A 20,531-nucleotide genomic window follows, 5' to 3' on the forward strand; every position below is an offset into this window, starting at 1 on the left:
TTTTTTTAAAGCAGCTTGGCTACCTTACAGGCACCATTTTTTTTTTTAAATTTTTATTTATTTTTGATAGTCAGAGAGAGAGAGAGAGGGAGAGACACAGGCAGGGAGAGAAGCAGGCTCCATGCACCGGGAGCCTGATGTGGGATTCGATCCTGGGTCTCCAGGATCGCGCCCTGGGCCAAAGGCAGGCGCCAAACCGCTGCGCCACCCAGGGATCCCCGTAACTGGATATTTTTAAAAAGGGAAAAAAGGGAAGAAAACATTACTTGTAATCCCATTCAAATATGTCCACTATTAACATCTGAGTATAAACACTTCCAGTCTTTTCTTTATGAATATACACATATTATAAAAATGGAGCCAAGCGATGTGCATACATATACACTCCCATTACTATTCTTCTACAGTGTAATTTTAAATGTCTGAAAGGCATTGTGTTGCATGAATATCCTGTGATTTACCTGACTGATCTCCCTAATGAACACTGAGGTTGTGAGCACTTTTTTCTATGACAAACCTTGCCTTTATGAGGACCTCTGTGAGACTCCATGATTACTCCCTTAGCAGAAATTCCTAGAAATGGAATTAATAAGCCAAACAACAGGAAAAAAATTTTCCAGCTGTGATTACACACTGCCAAGCTCAGTTTTCTTTTCTTTTTACTTTTTTTCAGATTCTATTTATTTATATGAGAGACAGAGAGAGAGAGAGCAAGAGCAAGCACAAGCAGGAGGTGCAGAGGCAGAGGGAGAAGCAGGCTCCCCACTGAGCAGTGAGCCCAATGTAGGACTTGATCCCAGGACCCCAGGATTGTGTCATGAGCCGAAGGGCAGATGTTTAACCAACTAAGCCACCCAGGAACCCTCAATTTTCTTTTAAATGTGCACACAAAAGACTGTGAGCTCTCCCAGTCACCTGGTCCTTCTCTGTTCCTCGGAGCTACATGATCTAACATATAAGGCTGATCAAATGTGAGCGCCTGCCACTTCCTAAAAGTGTGAACTTCTCCTTCTTCAGTCACAATCAATTCCTCAGTAAAAATGAGGTCAACACCACCTCCTTTGTCAGCGTGATGGGCACATGAAATGAGGTAGCACATACGGAAGTACAGAACATACAGTAAGCACTCACATATGAAATTCTTTCCATTCTTCCTGACTTTAAACTATTCTGCTGAGAAAATGTTCACTTAATACCATAAAAAATCATGGCACTGGAGAGAGAAAGTACGTTTTAAACATTACACTTAAATATATACAGGGGTGCCTGGCTGGCTCAGTTGGTTAAGTGTCTGCCTTCATCTCAGGACATGATCTTGGGGTCTTGGGATTGAGCCCCACATCAGGCTCCCTGCTCAGTGCGGAGTCTGCTTCTCCCTCTCCCTCTGACCCTCCCCTCCCCTGCTCATGTTCACTCTCTCAAATAAATAAACAAAATCTTAAAAAGTATATATATATGTAATATATATAAACTATATGTCTATATATACAAACACAGTTTAAAAAAGAATTTGTCCCAGTTCTCTTAACTATATATATATATTTAAGCACATGAATATTTGGACTCAGAGTCACGCAACACCAGCATATATTCATCATTGGGATAAGCTAGCAAAGAATATACTTTTCTGCTTTTGCTTATTCCAGTTTTGTAAGAAATCCTAAACCTACTGGCTATTATCAGGCTGGTGGAAAGACAGGTAAGCATGGGCAAATGCCTTCTGCAGAGCTGATACTGAGCAGCTCTGAAGACAAAATCCCTTCTGATTACAAAGAGCTCACTCAAGTTATGTGTATTCTGGCACTGGTGAAGTGAAACATTCCTCCTCAGCATTTTCTACAAAAGGCATCCATATCTCACCTCTACCTCATTTAGATAAACTAGAAAAATGCTCACAACTGATGGTGAAGGCAGAGCTCAAGGCTTTGATCAGATTTGTAACCACTGGTCTCTTGACTTGACGTAATGTTTGTGCTAAATACAATCTGCTGAGACTCAACGTTAGATATATCTTTAGTTTTGATTTTCTACCTCACGTTTGCCAAAAGCTATTGTACCACCTATGTTTTTCTTCTTCAGTCCTTAGACAAACATCTCATTTCATTTCCTACTTACACAATCCCTCTTTGAATGAGTCTCTAGGTTAGAGAAACACTTTCTTCAAATCACTCGTTCTTAAAATGCACTTCCACATAACATTTTGAACAGACTTTCAGGGGTTTATGAACCTCCTAAAGCCCATCCAGTAAGAAAATTAGCCAGGAAGGCAGTAATGGCCACTGGAGAGTCAAAGTCTGATTGAGCACATGATTGTGACCAGCAATACATGCACACACTTCCCTTCCACTTGAAAGGGTGTCTCTCGCCTTCACTGAACCACTGGGCCTCCTTACCACATAGCTGGTGAAGGGACTTCTCTGAGTAGGTGTCACGGTCACAGCCTTTCCCGATGTGGCCAGTCTCCAGCTCCACCGTTGCCTGCACCGAAGCCACAGATTCATCACACGTTTCCAGGTGGACATTTGGGAAGAGGGCCAAAGTGCCTGTGCCAGGCTCATACTCGATCCTATTGTTCCATCCTGGGTCGGTCCACAGAGATTGGGGTGAGAAGAAAGGAGGCAAACTGACACTTTAGCTTTCTCTCCTAGATGCCATTTAAGAACAGGTGTGAGAGCAGAAAGGAAGACTGGGCTCACCTTGCCACCCGGGGCTGCAGGTGGGCTTGATGCTGACCTTCACCAGCACATCTTCTGCTGCTCTTCGCTTCCCACAGTCATAGGCAGTGACTGTCAGCTTATACTGGTGCTCCTTCCCGTAGTTTAGCTTCTCTGTGTTTTTTATATAACCTTCCAGAGGGGGAGAAACAACAGTGAGGATACAAAGCCGGGCTGAGCTCAAAGTACATGGGCTTCAAGTGTCAGAAACACCAGCAGAGAAATAAACCCTGGGCTAGTGGGAATTAGCACTCGGTCTGGCTTTCCTGAGCCTAAAGACACTAAATCCACCTTACAGACTGGTGAAACAAGAAACCCAGTCTACACAATTCAACCTTCATTTATTCTCATAGTTTTTCTTTTTGGATTTTTTTTTTTAAAGATTTATTTATTTATTCATGAGACACACACAGAGAGAGAGAGAGAGAGAGAGAGAGAGAGGCAGAGACATAGACAGAGGGAGAAGCAGGCTCCACGCAGGGAGCCCAATGTGGGACTCGATCCCTGATCTTGGGATCACAACCTGAGCTGAAGGCACTGCCCAACCACTGAGCCACCCAGGGGTCCCATCTTTTTGGGTCTCATATTTGCTTTAAGATTATGCAGTTCACATGTAAGAGAACAAAAAAGACATAATAATTCAAGTATTTCAAATACTAAGTACAAGATCAAGCTGCAGTAAATATTTCTTGCTAAAAGATTTATTCCGTGTGTGTGTGTGTGTGTGTGTGTGTGCGCGCGCGTATGTGTGTGTGTGTAGAGAGACTTCGTACTACCACCCACCAGAACAGGAGCCTACTTTTGAATCTGAGTACAGATGTCTATAAAGTGTTTGCAATGTCCATAATTTCATCAGAAGATTCTGGCCTGTGCATTAACAACAGAGACACTGTATCACCGGCAAGAAGCCGTAACCTAATAAAGAAGCTGAGTTTTAGCATGAGTTCATTCTGCTCAATGACAAAGGATGGAGAATCTGGCAGGAAGGCATGAGCCTTCATGTTCAAATGAGGCAGAAGGCCCAAATCCAACAGAGGACAGGAAACAGAACAACCAAAGGTCAGTCTTTTTGTATGCATATCAGTGGAAAGATGAGAAGGTACAGATTAAAAACATGCCAGGTGGGGGATTTCTTAGACCTTGGTGGGAAAGGAAAAAAGAAGGGCGCCCCATAATAGAACACATGACTTCAGGTACAGAAGAGATGCTTTCTGGGGACAGGATAAAAAAATGTGAGACACACACACCACTAGGGTTCTGCTATGGACTGAACGCTTGTCCCCTCGAATTCATGTGCCAAAGTCCTAACAATGTGATGGCGTTATGTTTGTGTCCCCCCGAATCTGTGTGCTGACGTCCTAACAATGTGATGGTGTTACGAGGCAAGGCTTTGGGGAGGAGCTCGGGTTTAGGTGAGGCCGTGAGGGATCACGGGATCCCAGAGGGCTCTCTCCCTCCGCCACATGAGGATGCAGTGAGAAGACCGCCACCTGTGAACCAGGCCTCAGGCCTCATGAGACACTGAATATACCAGCACCTCAGCCTGCGCTCCCAGCCTCCAAACCCGTACGAAGTGTCTGTCGACTGAGCGCCCCCAGCTTATGGCACTTTGTTACAGGAGCTTGAAGGGACGGAAGAAGATCATCTCCAATCTGAGTTTCGCTGGCGTGCAGACCTGCCCACGGACCGTTGCCTCGGCAAGGAAGGCTTGCTCCTCTGACTCACCATCTTTGTCGATGGCGAATGGCACATCTGGAGTGACGATTTCATAGCTGCAAATCTGGCTGAACTGAGGGGAGCAATCCGCGTCCACGGCCTCCACCCTCAGGATGCTGTCGTACTGCTTGCCCTCGATGACGGTCGCCTTGTAGGACTTCTCCTTGAACACTGGCGCATATTCATTCACATCATTCACCTGAATATGGACAGTTGCTCTGGAGGAAGAAGAAGAAGGAGAAGGAGAAGAAAAGCTGCGTGTTCGGTTTGTTTTTTTTGTTGTTGTTTACCCAAAGTCTACCGATTCAGCTGTGTTTTTAGATTTCCTTCTGCTACTGTCTCGTTTCATGAAGTTCGTATGATGGAGATAAAAATCAAACAAGTCATTGCTTTTACTTTCATGTGGAGATAACTTTTAAGAAAGTCAAAATAGGAATCTGAGCAGATTATTCCAGGTCCCAGGAGGAAGACAGCTCATTAAAAAAAAAGGGGGCAATAATATAAAATAAAAGAGACTTGGGGTTCTCCTAACAGTGTGGGTCAGGGCATGCAGAAGAGAGATGAACTAGATAAGACAGAATGAGAGCCAGAGGAAGAAGGGGCGAGACGTAGACAGGAGATGGACAGGGAGTCTGATTAGGAGCACGCGCACAGCACTGTCCCTCCTCTAAGGAACAGAGACCACCAGCAAGCCACTGTTGCCCATCACTTGTTAGTGATCCAACAAACGGGGGATGTCAACGTGACCTCAACGTTGCCCTCCCCGCAGACCCCTTGCTGCCACGTTCTGCCTCCCTGCTAGGGCAAGAGGTAACCAAGGCACCGTGAGGCCCGATGCAAAGAGAGGGCTGTTGATCAGGGTGTGTTTCTGACAAGATCTCCTACTGAAATCAGGCCTTTTGCAAGGACCACAGTCATGCCACACTGTGCAAGAGGGATGAGGAGGGGTTCGCTGGCACTCAGCACCCTGGCGCTCACCGGGACCCTCTGCGCCCAGTGCCTTGGGTCCTTCCTGACCCTTACAGGGGCTCCCCTGCTCTTGTCCCCTGCCTGCCCCTCTCTCCTGTGCCTAGGCGCTAAGTAGAAACTGAGACTCAGCCAAACGAAGTCTGCCTAATGCCCAAGGGATGGCGAATGATGGAGAAGACGGGAATTCTATCTAAATCCAGGTCTTGTCCAGAGTCTTGTCGGTAACCCTGGTAGTCCTTAGCAGGCAGGAAGGACAGGGGCACAGCCCAGGATGGGGCACAGTGGCCAGCCTGCTCTCACCAGCACAAAGGAATTCCAGGTCCTCAGAAGCCACAGGAAGGGCGCCTGGGTGGCTCAGTGGTTGAGCGTCTGCCTGTAGCTCAGGTCATAATCCCAGGGTCCTGGGATCAAGTCCCGCATCAGGCTCCCTGCTCAGTGGAGAGTCTGCTTCTCTCTCTCCCTTTATACAGCCCCACCCCGGCTCCTGCTTTCTCTCTCTCTCTCTCTGTCTCAAATTAAATAAATAAAATCTAAAAAATAAATCAACAGTCTTGGGGACAGGGGCATTGGTCACTACTGCTTTCTTCACACATACCCTGTCTCTGCCCAGCTTACTTACTTATGAGACTTTTTCACGCTGGTGCCATCCGGCCCCTTGCCGCAGTCATAGGCCTGGATGGTGAATGTGTAGTCTTTCTGCAGCTCACAGTCCAGTTTCTCTTTTGAGCGAATTATTCCCTCACCAGTGGACTTATCCACTACCACTGCATCAAAGGGGACATTCTGCCCATGAATTTTAAATCCACAAATCTCACCTAGGGAGTCAAAGCAGCACAGGTTAGAATTTCTGCCCCACGAGTCCACACATTGCCCCCGCCCCTCCCCATCCTTATGCTCCCAAAAAGAAAAGAAACAACAACAGTTCAGCAGCCAGGGGTTTAGAGGGTCTGTGGACAAAGCAAGAGCACTGTGCTTTGTGGGGTAAGTTCTGAGAGCTTTAGTAAAAAGAAGCATGTGTCTGGCTTTCCAAGCAACTTGCTTAACTTTGCATCCATTCATGCAGGAGTACAAAAGAGAAAAAGAGAAAATATAGACAGGCATTTCACAGGAGTACTTAAGATAGCTCCAGGGTAAAAGTAGTCTCATTAGCATACAGCCATGGCCTGATAACACTGAGGAACTGACCCCAGCTCTTGGGGACAGCTGGGCAGTGATTTAGATTTGGAACAGAGAGAAGGCTAAAATGCAGTTAAGTGTTGAGAGAGGAAGAAGTATGACATATAGGTTCAGCACCATAATTGCAGAAATTCTGTCCAGAAAAAAAAAAAAAAGTCAAAAGAAACAAGTCTTCCTGTGCAATGAGCCTGGCTAAAATTAGGGAATCAAAACAAACTACTGAACGAGAAAGGTAGAAATACCAACTTCTCAGGCATCCATTTCAACAGCTAGAGTCTACTATTAAGATCGGTTCCATCATGGGGAGGGATTTGCTAGACTTGCCTTTGTTTCCAACGCTACCCTATCAGACCTGAAAAAGAAGCCTGCCTGGGGACATCCAGAGATCTAAGTTGGCTCACAAACTTAGGTGGGGTGAAAATCTAGGTTTCCGTTCTTGCCCGTGGGAGAACAAACATAAGTGTTTTGATGTACATATAAAACTTCAAAAAAAATGTATTTCATATAAAAATGAGACTGCCCTCTTCCAAAATTATACTTCACAGAAAACAGTTACAAAGTGAATCTCTGAATTGAGGAAAAATGTACAGTACTATCCATACAGTTCAAATGGATGTCTGATTTCCAGATATTTCTAACCAAGGGTTTGGTTACATACAATTTCCGTCATATATTTAAAAATAGAAACAAAGTAGGAGAATAAATCAGAGTAAAAGAGCATGACAGTTTCTTCTGTTTAAGGGCTGATTCCCAATTTTATAAACAAAGTTAGTGGGTTAATATTTATAAGAGGGATAGAAAGAACCCTTTATCACCTTCTTTGGTGACTGTCACCTCAAAACTCTCTAAAGGGAGAAAAGATAAACCCATGTCAGTAATGCAGGAAAGAATAAAGATGGAACAATAAGGAAAAAAGTCAAAGATGCACATATTACATAGAAAAGCTTGACATAATTCAACAATCAGCTTGGTAGCCACTCCCTAGAATCACTACAGTGGAACTAGATCTTCAGGAGCCCAGTGTCTCTGAACCCAACCCCACAAACTACTACGTGATGTCCTAGAGGTGAAATCTGCTGCAAAATTTCATAACACCAACAGGTGTCATTTGGACCATTTTAAAAAATGACCACTTTCACAGTCACAGTTAATAAGTAAACCTATTCGTTAGTTTGCAGTTTTCAGACTTTTCCTTTTCAAATTAAGTTCTTGTGGCTTAAATCTGGTAACATTCAACCCAGGAAGAGATTCTGATGAAACAGAAAACAAACATTTGGAGCAACGGGTTTTTAAACTTTGTTCTTAAGCTGGAGAAATAATCACAATTTTCTAACCTAAAAGACCCAACTAAGGCAATGCACACAAACCCCTCTTCTAATGGAATATCTGCTTGAATGTGAACTGAAACCAGATTCCATTTTAAATGCGGTGATGTCACAATGACCATGGCTTTTAGTGAAAACGCAGTCCTACTAAGTCAACAGACTGCTGCCTATGGTGGTAGGGGGAAGGGGCTGACACGCAGAGGTCAGGAGGCCAGGAGAGAGTCCTGCTGCCTCTCCGGGAGGGAGCCACAGAGCCGGCCTCAGCAGGGCAGCTTCTCTTCCCTAATGGCAACATACCTGAATTCTCTTGCTTTTCAATGGTTTTACCATGTATTTGTATATCCCTGAACTGTGTTTCATTTTGCTTGTTTTTGAGGTTTGAAAAAGTGGTATCACATGGTATGCAATTTTTGTGACTTGCGTTTTTTTAAGTTTACTTATTTTATTTCTTTTTTCTTTGTTTTACGTAGCTTCCACACTTGGCAGGAGCCTACTTAAAATGCAAAGTTCGAACTCATGACCCTGACTGAGATCAAGACCTGAGCTGAGATCAAGACTCTGGATGCCTAGGGAGGTGGGCGGGGGGTGGGGGTGACTGGGTGACAGGCACTGAGGGGGGCATTTGATGGGATGAGCACTGGGTGTTATTCTATTTGTTGGCAAATTGAACACCAATAAAAAAAAAAAAAGACTGGATGCCTACCTCGCTGAGCCATCCAGACCCCCTTTATTTTTTTAAGTAGGCTCCGTGCCCAACATGGGGCTTGAACTCATAATCTCGCGATGGAGAGTTGCATGCTCTACTGACTGGCACTCTGTGCCTTGCTTTTTCACTCAACCTTGTGCATCTAAGATTTATTCATTCCTCTTAGTGGATATAGAATACAGTTTATTTACTTTCACTACTACCTTCGGCGAGAACCCAAGGAGTTAGAGCAGGTAAATGCTTAAGACACTGCCTGGCACTCAACAAGTGTTCACTATCACTATATTTTCCATTGTGTGAGTGCACCACAATTCCTGTTTCCTGCTGTGAACAATGCTGTGATAGGTATTTCTAACCATGCTTCCTGTTGCACATTTGCAGTCACTGTAGACCTTGTCCTGTCCCAAACAGGGGCCACTAGCCACATGGGCTGTTTAAAATTAAATCAAAATCCATATTAAAATTGAATAATATTAGAGCACCTGGGTAGCTCAGTCGGTTAAGCATCTGTCTTCAGCTCAGGTCATGATCTGGGAGTCCTAGGATCGATGCCCCCATCAGGCTCCCTGCTTCTCCTTCTGCCACCCCTCCCCCCCCACACACACACTCGTGCTCTCTCTCTCAAATAAACAAGTAAAACCTTTTTAAAAAATTGAGTAATATTAGAAATCAGTTCCTCCAGCACCCTGGCTGCCACACCTCAGGTGCTCAGTGGCCATGGGTGACTAGTAACTATCAAGCGCAGGATGCAGACCCAGGACGGCAAGTTCTAGTGGACAGAGTGCTCCGAGTCAGGGCAGACAAACTACGGTGTGCATGCTGAATCTAGCCTCTGTGTGTTCTCAAATAGCCTAGAAGTTAAGAGTGGTTTTTACTTCTTCAAATATTTTGTGACACAAGTAAATTGACTGAAATTCAAAGTTCAGTGTCCATAGTAATGTTTTTTTTTAAAATATTTTTTAAAAATTTATTCATGAGAGAGAGAGAGAGAGGCAGAGACACAGGAGGAGGGAGAAGCAGGCTCCATGCCAGGAGCCTGACGCGGGACTCGATCCCAAGACTCCAGGATCGTGCCCCGGGCCAAAGGCAGTGCTAAACTGCTGAGCCACCCAGGGATTCCCCCCATAGTAATGTTTTATTGGAATACAGACATACTCATTTATTTATGTATGGTCTATGGCTGCTTTTCCATAAAGTGGCAATGCTGGGTCACCACGAGAGAGACTCTACAGGCCACAAATTCTAAGACTTTTACTACTAGCCCCTTACAGAAGCTGATCACTAAAAGATGAATAGATCACTAAAAGATGAATAGAACTACTGAGTGTCAGGTATGTCAAGGTATGTCAAATTTCTAGAATGTTCTAATTCATTATATTATGTTTACATTTTGGGGGGTGCATATTAATACTGCATAATGCATTTTAAAATAAGTCAGGTTGCTCAGTTTTCAACTCAGAGTTTACGCTTCTAAAGAGAAAATTGTGATCAGATCCACATGATCTGAGTTGGCATACCTGAAAGTGACAAAGGATTCCTTCCTGATGAAGGCCACTGCGTAGGTGAGTGTGGAGTTAAGACCCTGCGATGAAGTATCTGACTTGGGTAATGCTGCCTATGTAGTCATTGCTGAATAAAAGTATAAAGACGCCCATTCAAGCAACGTCCTTGAGACTGTTCTGACCATGAGATTATCATGAGGAGTGGAACTGTTTGCCAAAAGATACACTCTCAAACTCTCTCCAGGCTGGGAGGTAGGAGGAGGAGAATGTAGAGTATAGGAAGGCAATGGGGAGTTTCAATTTTATACTTCAACGTTCAGGGGAGGTTTTGTTGATAATGTCTGAGTAGAATGCAGAGGGTACTAAGGGAACAAGCCACATGATTATCTAGGGAAGAATTTCAGATGGGACAGCAAGTGTAAAGGTCCAGAGGCAGGCTGCATAGGAACAAGGAGCCCTACCCTGCTGCAGTGGTTAAGCAGAGGGGAGGCCAGCAGATGGGGCCCTACAAAGACAAGTAACCTGAAGCCACAGTGGCTGCTACAAGAATTGCAGTTCATTCTCCAAGTGAGCAGGAAATGACTGGAATGTTTTATGCAGAGAAAAAACTACAGTTTATATTTTGAAAGAATCTAACTGACTTCTGTGTTGATAATAAGTCTATAAGCAAGAATGGCTACAGGAATGACGCAGACACAAGAGGCTGAAAGCCAGAACCGGGGGCGAGCGGGGTGGTGAGAAGTGGCCAGATTTGGGGTGTGTTCTGAAGGTACGGACAATGTCAGGGATTATGAGTGAGAAACCCAAGGACTCCTAAATTCCCTTCAGTTGACATGGGAGAGACCACAGATGGAAGGTCTGGATGGGGGAAGGGGAATTCATATTTCAGCTTTGAACGTTCATCTGTATTATGATCTATTATAAGGAATAGTGTCTCAAAGATATGATTATCAAATTAAAGAATACAAATTATTTTGAAACTCCCGTATTTCTAGACTTCTCTCTAAAAGACTGGATCCATTTATAATGAGAAGAGCAAAGGGTGCACTTCCATCTTTCCTATATGTCCCCACCTATTTTGAGTATTTAAGTGGCTACTTGAATCATGGGCTGCGCCAGAAAGATGCAGTGCCTCAAATCCACAGGTACTTATTAAATCGCTGGCAGGCTGGGTCCTTTCGCCTAGAACGACTTTAGACACTGTCTGGCCAGGTGGCAGCTCGCTGCAGTAGGAGCTGTACCCACTTCACAGACCTGGGTTTTCCCTTCACAGACCTGGGTGACCCTCTGCGTCACTGAGCCTGCCAAGCCACCGTCTGCAGACCTGGAAGTGTACCCACTGGACGGACCCATCTCGCCCTTTCAATAAAACATAACTACAGTAACATGACACGGCCAACAGAATTAAGAATTTGTTAGGAATTTTCATAGTGAGTGTCCTACTGCCTCTCCAATTACACTCAATTTATCATCTTCTTCCCTCCAGCCAGGGCCCGGTTTCCGTTACTTTCTGTCCCCATTCTCCCAGGAGCTGATCTGTTAAACTTTGAAGTTGTCACAATCCATTCTTCCTCCCTCTTTCCTCCATGCTTCTACCTACAGCTCTATTATTACACATACATGACAGTTACATATGTGTAGTATACATGTTCCATGGGCACTTCACGGTGACTGCGTGTAAGGTGCATCTCTGCCCCTCTGTATTCCCAGGCTGCTCCCCTGGCCTCAGCCTTCTTTCAACCTTCACAAGGAAGGACTTCTCAAAGTCACCTCTCCCATCCTACTTTCTTTCTGCCCTGCTCCGTCCCACCCAATTGAGACCATCTACTGCTGCTCTGCGAGGTAAGTCTGCAGAAACCCCCACTCTCATCATATGCAAAATGTCCCACCAGCTTTCCTAGGTGACCTCTCCAGCCATGCTGGCCTCCACATTCACCAGACCCCTTTCCCCCGCTCTCTTCTCTCATTCTCCAAGAGCATCTAAAATAGCCAAAGAGGGACACCTGGGTGGCTCAGTCGTTGAGCATCTGCCTCCAGCTCAGGGTGTGATCCCAGGGTCCTGGGATTGAGTTTTGCATTGGGCTTGCAGTGGGGAGTCTGTTTCTCCCACTCTCTGCGTGTCTCTCGTGAATAAATAAATAAATAAAATCTTTTAAAAAAATAGCCAAAAGAACTTTACTGATGCATTTTTTAAGCAAAACATAAAAACATAACAATGGTTAAACTCAACAGAGTACAGATTTTTTAAAAGATTTTATTTATTCATGAGAGACACACAGAGAGAAGCAGAGACCTAGGCAAAGGGAGAAGCAGGCTCCCCACAGGGAGCCTGATGCAGAATTCAATCCTAGGACCCAGGGATCTTGTCCTGTGAAGGCAGATGCTCAACCACTGAGCCACCCAGGAGCCCTCAGAGTACAGATTTGACTTCTCCGTGTCCAAAGTCACATCCAGGGTTCTGGGCTGACAATGACAGCCCTCCCTTTGAGAAACCCAGCTTCAGGCTGGCCCTGCCTTCTTCCAAACCGGAATATGGCCCCACACTACACTGCTCTTCCCTAAATGGAAGGTATCTGCAATGCCTATCCTGTAAGTCTCCCGGCTCCTGGGCGGTCCTGCCCTTATATGCACTCCTTATGGTCTCTAGTGGTGACTCAGGGTTCTATGGGTGTAACAGACACCCATTCCAGCTAACTCAGGCAAAAAGGGACTTCAGTGGAAAGCCATCAGGAGCTCACAAAATTGATTGCAAACCAGAGGAAAGGACTTGGAAAGACCCCAAAACCAAGGCAGGAATAGGACCCATAACCACCAGAGCAAAACAACCTGGGTGGATGGAATGCAATTGCAAACAGTATTAGCAGCTTTGTCCCTTTTCTCAGTATTCATATTCACGGAGGGAGCATCTGGTTGGCCAAGCTTGGGTAGTGTGTGCACTTGGCTGGGGAAGGCGTGGTAATGGACTGCAGATCCACCAATCTGAACCCAGTGGGGAAGAGGTTAGAGGTTGTTACTACTACACCCTTGCTAGTCCCATTCTTGTCCCTAACCCGTTTGTCTCTACATAGCCTTGGTGCCCACGCTCACCAGGTGGATGTCCAGGCTGACCCCGCCACCCACCCAAGGGTTACCCTGAACAACCCAAGCAGAACAACCAAGGGCTACTACACCCATTCTCCAAGCTCCTCCCTGGCTACAGCAACAACTCCCAAATTTCAGTATGCTAAGAACTGCCTGAGACGCTTGCTAAAAATGTAGTTTGTCAGGCTCCATCCCCAAAAATTCTGACTCAGCAGCTCTGGGGTGGAGCCCAATAAAGCTGCATTTTTAACAAGTGTCACCAGATAGCTCCAATGCAGGTAAGCTGTAGTCTATACTCAAGAGACTGGCCTGCTGGAGGCTTCCAAACCTCACTGGCTAGATACAGGCTTCTCAGGCTCTCCCCCTGGAGATACAGACTCAGCTGAGAGTAGGTCACCTGCACTCAAGGCACATGCCTGGGTGATTTGAACAGGGCATTAAAAATCACATGTGCAGTAACATCCCATCTCCTCATGTTGGCAACAGAAATCCTCTGGCCCCTAGTTGATTTGCAGCCCTCTGTTCCTGCACTGTGTGCTCACCCCACATGCCACACGAGCTGACTCCCTTTGGAAGCCCCTCCGGTTCCCACCCCTGCTCCTATCTTTCTCCTGCCTTCACTGGGTATGTCAATTCTGCTCATCCTTTAAGCCCAGTCATCTATGAGCCTTCTCTAACCCACACCATCTCGTCTTTTTAGCACTGCAGTTCAGACTGCTCTCAATTAGCACTAAATTAGAAACTCCAAGTAGCCCCATTTAACTCTTTGTCAATGCTGGTTTTGCCTTCCCACCTAGATTATTGGTGCTTAGAAAACAGGGACCAACTTTTATGCTTCTTTCCATTCTCTAGGAGACCTGGCATGGCTACCTGATATTTAATAATTACTATCTCAAACCTCTCCTGGAGGCAACTGCACTCAAAATGAATTCCCTCTAGCACTTAGCATGGATTTTCTGTCCAGACACTTAAAAGTGCTAACTTGGGACACCTGGGTGGCTTAGTGGTTGAGCGTCTGCCTTTGGCTCAGGATGTGATCCTGGGGTCCTGGGATCAAGTCCCTCATCGGCCTCCCCACAGGGAGCCTGCTTATCCCTCTGCCTGTGTCCCTGCCTCTCTCTGTGTGTCTCTCATGAATAAATAAATAAAATCTTTAAAAAATAAATTTAAAAAGTGCTAACCCAATGGAGTATCGCCTTATGTTAGGCTGAACCACGTGAAATTTCTGGCATTCTATTTTTTCCAGTATTTTGATATTTTCAATATACAACAATGACAATTTCATGTGGTATAACAGAATATATCCAACTCATTGTGGCAAACACAATGCCTGCCCAGCTACATGAGCTAAAAAAGCAGAATTGGTGATGATGTGTGGCAGTCAACCCCACTGGCCAACCTTAGGGCACATGAGTCACACAAATGAGACCGAATGTGGAGATTACAGATCTGAGCTGGTTCTAGCTAGATATCAACAAAGATACGGTTCCATTCTTGCCCTGAAATTTCTTTCGAATTCTCTTCGTATTTTAACTGTTTAACATCTTATAAATTACCCAAACTCCATCTGGGAAGGCAGGAAAAAGAGCACTGGGCAGGAACCACATAGTAAACGGAAGGGCTGGGGGGCTGATGGGTGGTGCTGGGCTTCTCCTCCAGGCAGTGGGGAGGGATGGCTGTCAAAACAGCGGAACAAGCCCTGTATAAGGGGTGTGAGGACTTAACTTCCCACTGAATACATAAAACATACAACATGCTTTCATATTCACATCTACTTAGGCTATTAGCAGATCATGGAAAAGGGTTGAGAAAGGAATTCACTCATTTTAATTTCCTAGAATAGCTGACAAGTACCAAGACTTGAGTCTCTGGGTTTCTCCCAAGGAAACAATCTGGGCTGGACCCTGTATGTTCAACATGAGTGTCTGATTGGTGACGGTTCACAATGCACTCTGGTGACTAAACTTCCAGCGCTACGTGTATATTTATTTCGGGGCTTCGACAAGTGAACTCTGGTGGTTGTCCACACTCATGTCCTGTGATGGGATGCGATTGTGAGCCAGGACATTTATAGAGCATTTTAAAGATAACATCAGGGGGTGTCTGGGTGGTTCATTTGGTTGAGCATCTGCCTTCGGCTCAGGTCATGATCTCAGGGCCCTGGGATCAAGCCCCACATTGGGCTCTCTGTTCCTCGGGGAGCCTGCTTTTCCTTCTCCCTGTCACTCTCCCTGCTTGGGTGCCCCCCCCTCTCTGTTAAATAAATAAAGTATTTTTAAAAAATAATAGTTTTTAAAAAAGAGAACATCAGGGAAGTGGACACAGCAAATGTACCAATCTACACTGGAGCCAGACCACTGGGCTGGAAGGCAGCTCTATGGCCTATGAACTGTGTGATCTTGGGCAAGGCCTCTCATTCCTTCTACGAATGTTTGTGGAGCATCAGCTACTCCCACATGCCGGCCTGGACGCTGGGGATTAACTGAAGAACAAGGTTGTCAGGCTGCTGATGGACACACTCAGACCTCCATTCCCTCATCTGGAAAGCCAGCAGCAGCGGGAGTACCCACTGCAGGAAGCTATTGAAAAGAATCAGATAAAGTGACCCATGGAAAGCCCTTTGAACAACCTCTGCCATACGGTAAGTGCTCGGGAAGTAGTAGATGCTACTACCCGCACCAGCACCATCATGGTGGCAAATTAAACTCCATGCCATCACCAAAACCAATCAAAGATCAAAATAAGCCTCCATATGGGGCCTCTGGCTTACCCCAAAACACTAGTTAAGAAACTCAGTGAGAAAATGGAATACCATGAAGGCTATTACAGAAAGAAAAAATATTTATCACACAATGTTAAATAAAAAAATATTTCTAAAATATTCAACTATTAATAATAACAGCAGCAGCAAACACTATATATAGCACTTACTACACTCCAGGCATTGTTTTGAGCTCTTCATATTTACTTATTTATTTTTTAAAGATTTTATTTTTCATGAGAGACACAGAGAGAGAGAGAGAGAGAGAGAGAGAGAGAGAGAGAGAGAGGCAGAGACACAGGCAGAGGGAGACGCAGGCTCCCTGCGGGGAGCCTGATGTTGGATTTGATCCCCAGACCCCGGGATCACAACCCGAGCCAAAGGCAGACACTCAACCACTGTGACACCCAGGCACCTGAGCTCTTCCTATTTATAAATAAGCAAATAATCCCCAAACCCCTGAAGTATGTGGCATCACTATCCTTGTTTTACAATGAGGAAACTGGAGCACAGAGATGTTCAGTCATTTGCCCAAGGCCATCCAGCCAGTAGTTGCAGAGGCAGGACTCAAGCCCAGGCCAGTGGGCTGGGGAGGGCAGGTATCTGTGTTCCTGATGGTACCCGCCTGCATGGCCCCAGGGGGGCAGTGTTCTGTGCGGGATAGGTGCCATGGCAACAGAGGACTAGGGAGGCCCTGCAGAGGCTCCCCTCCAGGGCAGCAGGAGGAGGGCTATGCTTTAGTAAGAGTGTTTGCAGAGCAACTCCACTCCCAGGCATACACCCAAGCACGCTGTGAAGACCTATGTCCACACAAAGACTTGTACACTAATGTTCACAGCAGCATGATTCATAATCATCACAAAGTGAAAACCATCCTAATGCGTGTCAGCTGATGAGCGGATAAATGAGAAATGTGGTATGTCCATACAATGGCATACTATTCAACAATAAAAAGGACGGAAGGACAGATGCATGCTATTACTGAAGCATGGGTGAAGCTTTAAATTACCATGCGAAGTGAAGACACTAGTCACAAAAAAATCCAGAACAGACAAATCCATAGACACGAATTAAATTAATGGTTGCCAAAAGGGGTGGGGAGAGTGGGGAGTGGCTGCCAACAGGGTGCAAGGATTTCTTTTAGGGTGATAAAAACATTCTGGAATTAGACAGTGGCTGATGGTTGCACAATCCTGTGAATACACTCAAACCCAGTGAACTGTATACTTTAAAAGAGTGGATTTTATGCTATGTGGATTATATTTTTTAAAAAGAATCTAAGAATAACTGTTCCCCATGAAAATCTCCAGAAGGAAGGAATTGATTTACCTGTCTACTATGGCAAATACAATCACGTTACCACTATGACTTGGCTGTAAACTGCTTCTTTCTCTTTATAGTTTTTAAATCTTAATATGTATCTTTTGTGCATTAATAAAAAACAGCTAGGAATCCCTAAAAATGTACAACTTTAAAATAAGTAATATTGCATTCATAATACATTAGGTTTTGGTAAATGATACAATAACATTCAATCCAGAGAGAAAGAAAAAATAAATGATATTTTATTAATATGACTTTTTCCTTCAAAGTATATTTCACTTTCCTGCTTCCCTTGTAGCTTCCTGCGGTGCTCACCATGGGCTTCATGGCAAAGAGTCACCCTGCTTGCCTTGGCATCCTGCCTCTGACATATGCTGATGGATGAGGTCACTGCTCTGTGTCCCAGATTCCTCTCCTAAAGATGAGGATAGCAGAAAGCACTGGCATTTGCTTTTGTTTCATTTGTGGGCAAAGACTTAGACAAGAACACAAGTCCTCTCTTGCAGCCCAGAGTTCACTGTTCAGTATGAATGTTGATACAGAGGAGAAGGAACATGACACCCAAAACACAGGAGAAGGACGGTAGGGCTGCTGATCCACAGGAAGGTTGGTTGCAGAGTTATCGCAGAATCACTAAAAATACACGATATGGGGGAAGTCTCAGCTATGCTGAATTAGCATTTTGATTTTTATGCCAAATTGCAACAAATATGCCTTCTTTTTCCAAGCTTTTCACTTGAGAACCCAATGTCTGACTTAGAGGTACTGGCATATCCTCCAAATGTTTCCAGTTCCGGGGCATTCCATGTTCCGGGGTGAACATGGTTTGGACTTCTTTATGTGAAGAGGGTGTCTGAAATTGAGAACCATCTATTCTGACCCAACACAGGAGGGGAATTTTTTATGTATGTCCATATTCAAGTGGAGGTCAAAGGAGCCCAACTGGAAGAAGTGTGGATGGACAGTGCAAGTGTGGATGGAACAAACGTTCTCTTGGAAAGGGCTACTGTGAAGACTATGACTCTGACTTTGGAGGAACCAGAGTGACTGGGAGCGTAAGGAAGCACGACATCTGAAATTCCTTACATTAAAATGTATTAACTTTAAAAAGAAAGAAAGAAACCAGGGATGGCAGGAAGCATACTTACCTCAAGACTGTGGAGGATTAAATACAAATTTGTGTTTGGAAAGCACTTAGAATGGTGCCTGCAACATTGCAAAGGCTTTATAAACGTTCTGTATTATTAATAATGCAGCAGGAGGGTGCTCTAGACACAACAGGTCTGCAGTGGACACCCTAGATAGAGGCCCAAGGGAGTGAGTCTAGAACTCCTGACTCCAGGCACTTCTTAAAATACAGGAAATGTATCAGTCCACTCAAAAACATAAGCTAGATAATCTGGTAAGGTTATTTACAAAGGTCAGAAAGCAGAATCTCAGGTCCCCACAGACCTACTGTACCCAAATCTGCATTTTTAACATGATCCTCAGGCACTCTGTGTGCATGCTAGTCTGAGGCACACTGGTCCAGATGTTACCTATCTGGTCACACCAAGGAATACAATGATGCAATAAATATTTTGCTTTTCTACAAGGACAGGCTTTTTTTCGGCTACCAAACAACTATTAAAATCAAAAGATGCAGTACATAGAAGCCACAAACACCTCTTAGCTAGCAAGACGTTCTCAGAAAGGCTCAAAAATAACCTGACTGCATTTATGTGAAATGCTCTGCATCCAATCCACATTTATCAACAGTAAGATAAAAGCCACATTCGTACCTGCGAATCGCAGAGGTGCGTCTTTATCCAGGGCAATCAGAGGAGGGTCGAGGAGCACTGCATTATCATTTTCTGTGATTATGCCATGATAGGTGGGCTCAAGCCATGGTTTGTGCTTGTTAACTGTATTTAAAAGAGAAAAAGATGGAAATACACCAGGTCAGAATTATTAAACTCCACTGCTTTTTAATAAAAACACCCATCTATTACTAAAATAACAAAACATTCATTAGTCTGGAAGGCAATAATTGTTTGTCTGTTTTTAAGATTTTATCTATTTAGGGACACCTGGGTGGCTCAGCGGTTCGGTGCCTTCCTTTGGCCCAGGGCATGATTCTGGAGTCCCAGGATCCAGTCCCACATCGGGCTCCCTGCATGGAGCCTGCTTCTCCCTCTGCCTGTCTCTGCCTCTCTGTGTCTCTTGTGAATAAATGAATAAAATCTTTAAAAGAAAAAAAAGATTTTATTTATTTATTTGAGAGAGAGAGCAAGCACAAGCAGGGGGAGGAGCAGAGGGAGAGGGAAAAGCAGACTCCCCACTGAGCAGGGAGCCTGAAACAGGGCTCCTTCCCAGGACCCCAGGATCATGACCTGAGCCAAAGGTAGATGTGCCACCCAGGTCCCCCAACACTTGTGTTTTGTGCAGTTTGGTATTAAGACCCTAATGGGATTAATTCCAGAGTAAGTAATGTAGAAACTGAGTCTATGAAGCAATCAGAATTGAGAAATAAGCTGCTCTAGAAATTAAGAGAGACTGATGGCTATAGACAAACTATCTGTTTTTAGCCTATCATAGGAAAGTTACAAAGAAAAAGACACACTTCTTTATGGCAATAAAAATATAGAATCACCTATTTAAAACTAGCATTATGAATAAAAATAGTAAATTTATGAACATCTCAAAAAAGAAAAAGAAAATTTATGAACATAAAATTACAAATATAGAGTATAAATCAAACTAAATGCAAAATTTCTGAAAAACTTTACTGAAAACAGGGTTTGCAAATAACCCACGTTGAGGTCAGGCCGACTTGGGGTCAAATTCCAGCTCCCTTCTATTCGCTGTGTGACCTTGAGTACATAACTGACCTCTTAATCTCAGTCTCCTCACCTGTACACTAGAGACACCCTCGCAAGCCACAAGGCTGGGGCAGATCACTGGAACAGCTACCTGTATCCCTCTTAGATGGGAACCAGCACTGCTGCTTTCATCCGTAAGGTAAGAACTGCCATCCTAGTGGTCCGCTCACACCAGTGAAATCTAAGTTTCATTCCTATCCATTGTTTTTGCCTGGGGCCTGGCTCCCACGGACCCTGCGTGAGACCTTCTCCCACTGAGAGCCAGGGCCCTCCCTGAGTCCCCATTCCTCCAGCATATAATGGGCAGCCCAAACCTTTTTCATTTCTTTTTGCCTTCACGAGTGCACACATCATAACCCTGGCCATGTATATTCCTGCCCCAGCTGAGCCGATCTAA

At 44.7% G+C, this 20,531-nt stretch overlaps 1 protein-coding gene and 1 non-coding gene across 5 annotated transcripts in view; one reads left to right on the forward strand and one right to left on the reverse strand.

The window, feature by feature from the left end:
- The window catches only part of CLSTN1 (calsyntenin 1), an 81,541-nt gene that overhangs the window by 17,108 nt on the left and 43,902 nt on the right, over positions 1-20,531 (reverse strand). For 2 of the 4 annotated variants that reach the window (XM_041770634.1, XM_041770632.1), the window contains exons 2-7: positions 19,055-19,177; positions 7,391-7,420; positions 6,019-6,214; positions 4,440-4,648; positions 2,697-2,846; positions 2,394-2,579 (exon numbers count right to left, since the gene is read on the reverse strand). In XM_041770634.1, coding sequence (XP_041626568.1) covers positions 2,394-2,579; positions 2,697-2,846; positions 4,440-4,648; positions 6,019-6,214; positions 7,391-7,420; positions 19,055-19,177 — 894 coding nt within the window. The remainder of the gene's footprint in view (positions 1-2,393; positions 2,580-2,696; positions 2,847-4,439; positions 4,649-6,018; positions 6,215-7,390; positions 7,421-19,054; positions 19,178-20,531) is intronic. The other 2 variants (XM_041770633.1, XM_041770631.1) reach the window with 1 other exon arrangement.
- Positions 17,720-17,830, forward strand: LOC121501082. Its single transcript, XR_005990521.1, has one exon. It is a non-coding gene; the product is annotated as a small nucleolar RNA SNORA40 (small nucleolar RNA).

The sequence above is a fragment of the Vulpes lagopus genome, chromosome 10 (assembly GCF_018345385.1).
Source record: "Vulpes lagopus strain Blue_001 chromosome 10, ASM1834538v1, whole genome shotgun sequence".
Classification (NCBI taxonomy): Eukaryota; Metazoa; Chordata; class Mammalia; order Carnivora; family Canidae; genus Vulpes; species Vulpes lagopus.